Source organism: Antechinus flavipes, chromosome 4 (genome assembly GCF_016432865.1).
Source record: "Antechinus flavipes isolate AdamAnt ecotype Samford, QLD, Australia chromosome 4, AdamAnt_v2, whole genome shotgun sequence".
Taxonomy (NCBI): Eukaryota; Metazoa; Chordata; class Mammalia; order Dasyuromorphia; family Dasyuridae; genus Antechinus; species Antechinus flavipes.
In genome coordinates this window covers 779581-787081 of record NC_067401.1, presented here as the reverse complement: position 1 = coordinate 787081, position 7501 = coordinate 779581, and the positions used below count along the sequence as shown (strand labels likewise).

General features: G+C 47.9%; 2 protein-coding genes across 2 annotated transcripts; both read right to left on the bottom strand.

Annotated features, from left to right (window-relative positions):
* Positions 1 to 969: 969 nt before the first annotated feature.
* Positions 970 to 1681, bottom strand: LOC127562467 (keratin-associated protein 10-9-like). The gene has a single exon (XM_051998200.1). The coding sequence runs from the start codon at positions 1639 to 1641 to the stop codon at positions 1177 to 1179; it is 465 nt and encodes a 154-aa protein (XP_051854160.1). The 5' UTR covers positions 1642 to 1681; the 3' UTR covers positions 970 to 1176.
* Positions 1682 to 4998: 3317 nt separating this feature from the next.
* Positions 4999 to 6874, bottom strand: LOC127562465 (keratin-associated protein 10-3-like). Its single transcript, XM_051998198.1, has one exon. It carries the CDS (start codon positions 6248 to 6250, stop codon positions 5465 to 5467), a length of 786 nt encoding a protein of 261 aa, XP_051854158.1. The 5' UTR covers positions 6251 to 6874; the 3' UTR covers positions 4999 to 5464.
* Between the last annotated feature and the right edge of the window lie 627 nt (positions 6875 to 7501).

Below are 7501 nucleotides of genomic sequence, written 5' to 3'. Positions count from 1 at the left end.
TTGTTTGGAGGGAAATATTGAAAGAATTTGGCTGAGTTACGGTTTCTACTTTGTCATTGTGGCTTCCCCCACCCTGATGTACTTTAAAATTTAACTCCTCCTAGTTATTAATGCCAGATTTCACCTTGCATTAATTTTGTGTATGTTTACATATATTGTCTTTGTTGATAAAATGGAAGTTCCCTAAGTCAGGGATTACTGAACCACTTTTTGTTTTTGTTTTATGCTTAGTATAGGCCCATAAGTGGAGCTCAATAAATGCTTGTGTATTGATTGATCATATATCTTTTGACCACATTAATACTTCCTCATCTGGGGGTAATATAGAAGTTTTTTGTGGAAAGAGATTTAGAGTGCATTCCAATGAAATAAAAAAAAATTTAGAAGAGATATATTAAAAGCAGTCACATATTTTTTAGGATGTTATCAGTTTTTGTATCTTATGATAGGGAGGAGAACTGTCCTTAAGTGGAGAGTATTGAGGGTTGAGGTTTTCCATAATTATCTTCCTATAAGTTTCAAGAAAATCACCTGCTAGAGTGATACATCTCTTTTGAATGCCCAGAAAAAACCTCAGAATTGGATTGACAAAGCCGACCCCAGTGATCCATGAATAGTAGCTCTTTAAGATGACAGTGCCTTCCACCCAGTTCTTGCCCTACTCAATAATGGAAGAAAACATGGAACTCTTGGAGTACACCTAGAGTACTTTGCTTCCATTATGTGCTTTCCCTCTAGGACCCACAATGGCAGCATGTGAAGAGAAAAACTAAAAAGTAAAGAACTTTAGAACTTATAGAAGTGAAAGAAAAGAATGAGAAGTAGACATATGGCAGATCCCATTGATTTATTAGTTCAACCTTGCTTCTGTGACCAAGGCTGATTCCAACAGCAAATATCCAATGGGACGGCCTTTTGAGAGAAGATCTACCCTCAGGCGAAGTGGACAATGAGCAGAGCCAAAGTATCTGCCTTGAGGATCTTTATTTTGTGGGTCACAGAGGGGATGGGGGAAATGGAAGCTCCTGTTGACTGGATCAATAGCCCTGCTTTGTGTCTCCAGGGAAAGCTTACAGAGTTCTAAGGGATCTGCAGAGCTGTGGCTACAAAGACCCAGGTCAGGGGTTCCAGTCTCATCTGGACTCTGTGTGGATGGCTTAGAGCATTCATTCCTGTTCAGCAGCAGCAGGAGGGGGCACAGGTGGGTCTGCAGACCAAGGTTGTATAGGAAACTGGTTGGCAGCAGGAGACCTGGCAGGAGGGGAGCCCACAGGTCACCGGTTTGCAGCAGACAGGTATGCACACAGCAGGTTTGCAGCAGACAGGCACGCAGCAGGCAGACTGGCAGGGGCTGGATACACAGCAGCTGGATTGACAGGGGCTGGACACACAGCAAGAGGGGCTGCAGGGACTGGCCTGGCAGCAGCTGGACTGGCAGGGGCTGGACACACAGCAGGAGGGGGAGCAGCTGCCAGCTCCACAGACTGCCTGACAGCTAGTCACCACAGGGCAAGCTGGGCGGCACAGCAGGGCCACACAGGAGGCTGGGCGGCAGCAAGGACGGACACAGCAGACGGGCTTGCAGCACATGGGCATGGAGCAGGTGGGCTGGCAGCCAGTGGAGCAGCTGGTGTGGCACATGGTGGGTGAGTGGATGGATATTTCAGGAGAGGAGGAGAGGAGGAGGGATGGGTTTGAAGTGCTCCTTCTCCTCTGCCCAAGGCTTTTATACTCCTCTAGAGAATGACCCATCTACAGAGTGGCTTTCCTTCTTCCTTGGTGTTTTCTCCATGTTCCCTCCCAATATCTTATGACCCTGCTGTATAACTTCCTATGAGAGTTGACTCAGATACTGCACTGACTCTTAAGCATAATTTGTGCCTCCATCTCTCAGCCTTCATTTCCTGGGGAAAGGGATATCTTGTATCCATACAACATATTTGTATACTGCTTGTAAGAAATGGGTGGACTATTTTTTTAAAAAAACGAAGTCCCTGTAATCTAAAAGAATCTAAAGGCACATCTAATGCCTATGATTTTAACATATCACTAATTCCCTCTCAAACTGACCCTTATCCTCTTTTTTTTAAACAGTCCAACTTCTTCATTTTGTTTGTTTTTTCCATGATCAGATGTTTATTTTTTCTTTCCCTCTTCCTTCCTTCTTGCCCATGAGAAAGAGAAAGAAAAGGAAAGAAAAACCCTTATACCATATAATTATGCCCAAACCAAACAAATTCCCAAATTTATCAGATTCAAAATATGTTTGTCATGCTTCATTTTAGTTCATTCTCTCTATGTTCATCATGAACTCTCTGGGACTATGTTTGCTCATTTAGTTAATCAGAGTTCTTATATCTTAATTGTTTTTATTTACAGTATTGATACTGTAAAACAGTATCCTGTTTCTAGTCATCTCCCTCTGTATCACTTCAAAGCAGTAGTCTTAGGTTTTTGTGAAACTGTCTTTCTCTGTGTTTTACAGCACAATGGTATTCAATCACATCCTATACCACAAGCTGAAGCACCTCCTTAATTCCCAATTCTTTGCTGCCACAAAAAAAAAAAAAAACTACTAGAAATATTTTTATAGAAATAGAACCCTTTCCTCTTTGTTTGATCTCTTTGTGGTATAGGCCTAATAGTGATATCCCTAGGTCACAGAGCATGCACATTTTAATACCTTTGGGGCATAGTTCCCCATTATACAGCTCCACCAAATCTGGTATCAGTGGGCCTGTTTCCCACCAACAATTGTAATTGTCCTTTCTTTGTAATCTCTACCAAAACTGAAGAACCTCGGAGTTGCTTTCAGTTTCCTAATAATTAGTGATTTGGAGCATTTAAAAAAAAAATTGGCTACATATAGCTTGGGTTCTTCCCTTGAGAGCTAACTGTTCATAATCAGCGGGGGAATGGCTCTTCTTCTAAATTTGAATCAGTTCTTCATAAATCCCATTTGCTCTATTTCATTCTGTGTAAGACATTTGATCTCATTGGATTTTATTTTTCACATCTGTGAAATGAGAACTCCAGGTTACACTACCTTAATTTGATACCTTCTAACTCTTAGTCTATGATCCATACTTCCTTATATCCACCCTGATCTCTAGCATACCAGCTGACCATCAGTAGAATACCTGATCTCTTTGCTTTTTCTCCAACTTTCCTTATGGGATTCCCCTTCCTGTGATAGTATTACAAACTTCTACCTCTCTAAAGTCCAGTGTTGCCTTAAAGCCTAGTTTAGATGGACATTAGAGTCATAGTCCCATAGTCCCCAATCATCTATTACATTCTTTTATGCTCCAGATTGCTAGTAAACAGTTCTATAATATCCACTGGCAAGGTGAGCAACAATCTTGTGGTCATACTGGGTGACCAGAGGAAGTTGTAATTGCTGGGAAAGATGTTGACCATAGGAGTAAGAGAGATTATTGGACATACTTTTAGAGAGGACCTTGAGACTGGTTGAGACAAGGAAGGGGTACTTTTAAAATGGTGGATTATTTTTAGAATTGCAGACATATAGAGAAAGCCTCAGGTCCCTTGACTTCCATTGCCTACAACTGTCAAGACTATTGAGAGCAGATTCTGCCTAATTCCAAGCTTAAGAACTCTTTTACTCTCATGTATTCTTTAGTTCCTTTTAATTGGTATAATTGCTCTGATCACTGTTCGCTGCTTTCTTTGGTGAGGAGATTGATAATGGCCTTTTTATAAATAGCACTTGATGAGAAAGTGCTAAGCCAGTGAGTATAAACTGAGAGTTATCTTCCTCCTGGACAACAATAAGAATAAAGGGTTGTTGCCCTAGACTAGACATGTTTGAAATATGGCATAGCAACATGTCTAGCTTAATACCTTTCTAGAGAAAAGAGAAATCTGCCAACTTGATCCTGGCAACCTCTGCCTTCCGAAGTCTGTAAGGCATACTAGAATGGTTCCTACTTTGCGAAGGTGGAACAAATCCCAGATCATACTGTTACTGGCATCTTTTTATATTAGGCACAAAACAGAGAGATCTTTTTAAGGTGCAAATTCCTTTTCATTTTTTATAGTATTTAATTTTCCACCAATTATGTCAATTATGTATATATATTTACAAGATCCCCCCCCCCCAAGTACAAGATTTTGAGTTCCAAAATTTAATCTCTCCTTCCGCTCTCTTCTTCCTAAAATGGTAGGCAACTTGATATAGGTTGTATATGTGCAATTATGTAGAATGTATTTTCATATTAGTCACAGTTGTAAAAGCAGCAGCAGATCAGAAAGAAAAAAATCATGAAAGAAATAAAGGATGTGAAAAAGTACACATCAATCTCCTTTCAGAATCCATCAGCTTTTTTATATGGTCAGGGATAGCACTTTCCATAATGAATCCCTTGTACTTGTCTTGCATCATTGTGTTCCTGAGAAAAGCTAAGTCATTTATAGCTGGTCCCCATACAATGTTGCTAATACCATGTACAATATTTTCCTGGTTCTATTCATTTTGTATCAGTTTATACAAGCCTTTCCTGGTTTTCTGCAATCTTCCTGTTTAAGATTTCTTAGTGTAAAATACTATTCCCATACATTCATTTATCAGACTTGTTCAATCCTTTTCCAATTGATGGACATCTCCTCAATTTCCAGTATTTTGGTTCGATAAAAAGGGCTAGTATAAATTATTGTGCATGTAAATCCTTTCCCCTATGTGTGTGCGGGAGGCATCTGGTCTTTTGACTGGTGTGATTGGAAGTAGTGATGGTGGACACAGGGAAAGATTTTAAGGCAATAGGATAATGGCCTGGAAGGCAGGTGGATGGGAGTGCCCGTGGGCAGAGTGTGGGTGGGATGTTTCAGGGCCTGACTCCTGACATGGAATGCTGGTCACTTTGGGCACTGACTCCTGAGGCCTCGTGGGCTCCGCAGGCTGCCTTGTGCAGTATGAAGCTCCCGCTTTCCCTGCTGGGTCCTAGATAAGGAAACAGGACAAGTGAGAGACCAGAAAAGTGAGTTGATGCCGTTTATTACCAGGAGGGCAGTGGCCAGGGCCATCCCCGAGCACTTTGACTTTAGAGAGAGTCTGCCAGGGGCTGCAAGCAGTGGGCCCGGGTGCAGGCATGAGCTTAGAGAGAGCCTGCCAGGGGGCTGCAAGCGGTGGGGCTGGGTGCGGGCATGAGCTGAGAGAGAGCCTGCCAGGGGGCTGCAAGCGGTGGGGCCGGGTGCACACTGAAGCTGGTGCTAAGGCTGGGGGCAGCCATGGTTTGGAGGAGGCCTGGCATTGGTTCCACTGGCGGAGCTGTTCGCTGTGCCTTGGTGTCTGTACGGTCTCTGCAAGGCAGGGTGGTGGTGGGTGGCTGGTCAGATGCTGAAGCTGATGCCCAGGGAAGGAACCAAGAGGCCCACTGAAGTCGGGCCCGGGGTGGGGGAGAGACAAAGGGCATCAGCCAGGGGGACAGAGAGCAGCACCCTGTGGTCAACAGCAAGATTTCTGGCCGCAGCTGGGAGCGCAGCAGATGGGTTTGCAGCAGGTGGGCCGGCAGCTGAGGGACACGTAGGAGGCAGGGCGGCAGCAGGTGGTGGCTGGATAGCAGGAGGGTGTGCAGCAAGAAGAGGAGGAAGACGTGGGTGCGCAGTAAGGGGGTTTGCAGGAGACAGGCACATAGCAGGAGGCTGGACTGCACACTGGCCGGCAGATGAGGGACACGCAGGAGGCCGGGGGGCAGCAGCTGGACGGGCAGCAGCAGGAGGCGGGGCAACAGGATGTGGTCACAGAGCAGCTGGGCAGGGAGATGCAGCAGCTGGGCTTGCAGCACACGGGGACGCAGTAGGACGACTGCACCGTGCAGGGAGAGGCAGCGGAACTAGGAGCTTGGCAGCAGGACTGCTGGCAACAGGAAGACCCGCAGCCAGTGGGCTGGCAGCAAGACTGCTGGCAGCAGGATGGCGAGCAGGAGGAGGCGCAGACAGCCTGGCAGGGGCCGGGTTCACACGCTGCCTGGAAGGTGGGGGGTACGCAGCAGACTGGCCGACACATGAGGGCCAGGCAGGAGGCCGGTGTGCTGCATGGGGCTGGGCAGCAGGGGGGGCCGCAGCAGCTGGGGTCACAACAGCTCTCTGGGCAGTTGTCCAGCTGCCAGGAAGAGCCGGTGCAAGAACTGGGCAAGCAGACTCTGTTGCTGCCGCGGCTCACGTCACTGGAGCAGACCGAGCCGGCTGAGGCCGTGGGCACACAGGGCCCGGTAATACAGGGGTCTGCCATGGTGAGATGTCTTGGGCAGCAAAGACTGGGAAACGGGTGTCAGCGAGGGGCCGAGAACTTGACGCAGGGAGGGGCTGGAGCCTCCCTGGGATGGGGCTTGTTTCTGTGCCTGTGGGTATGGGTGTGGGGATGTGAGTGTGGGTGTGGGAATGAGTGTGAGTGAAGCTGTGGGGCTGCGTGGGAAGGTGCCCTAGCCTGGAGGGCTTTTATATCCCTCCTGCCAGGAGGATGGCCCAAGGGAAGACCGGTCCTTCTTCTCTGTTGTTGTTTGTGGCCGCTTCCCTCAGAAGCCAATCATTAGGGGATGGTGACATAGCCCTTGAGATGGCCATTGGTCCATAAACACCTCTACCTGTGTGAGTGTGAGTGTGCTGGTGCTGGCTTCTGTGTGTGTGTATGTGTGTGTCAGAGTGTGTGAGTGTGTGAGTGTGTGTTTGGGAGAGCACACAGGTATGAGCATGGTAGTACTTTGAGTTTATGGTATCCTACCTTGGGTTCTGTTGGCTCCCTGGTGCCAAAGGTGAGGCTGAAAGGAAGTCAGTGGGTTTGACTTCTGGTGAAGGGAGGAGAGGGCTAGCCAACGTTGGGCATCATCATGTCATACTGAGGGGCAGGTGCCGAGGCTTCTGTTTTCTGAATCGGTTCTTTGTTGTAGAAGCTGTGACTTCACAAAAAGCCAGGGAGAGAAAGCGTCCGCGAGCCCACTGACACAGCGATCTGATTGGCTGGCGGGGCAGCTTCCATTCAGTGACGTCGGAGCGAGCGTGTAGGGGCTTAAGGCGAGAGGGAGAGAGCAAGAAGTGGCCGCCGGCTGGACCGGAAGGCGACTCGAGGGGTGGCCCAGCCTTGGCGGAGGCTGGAGCTGCTTGGAGGGAAGGAGAGAGCTGAGAGCGAGCGAGAATGGCGGAGGCGCGAGGCTGGCGCAACGCGAGCAGGGCTGCTCCGCGCGAGAGTGAGTGGGAGAAGAAGGGCCTCCTGTAGGGAAGAGGAGTTGTAGGTCCATGTCAGGGCTCTTGGGCAGGAAAAGACTTCCCACGCTTGGTGTCTCGCTAACAGAATGGGAGGGCGGAACAACCAACAGGTGGAATACAACCAAATCACCCGGGGAGCACTTGGGTGTCCGGGAGCTCCTGGCCTGGACTCGAGGGCCCCGAGGGACCTTTCTTTCCAGCCTTGTTGATCATTCCGCCCCCACGCCCGTGTCCTGCAATCCAGCCAAGCGCTTCCTCTGTCCCTCGCACCCAACACTGT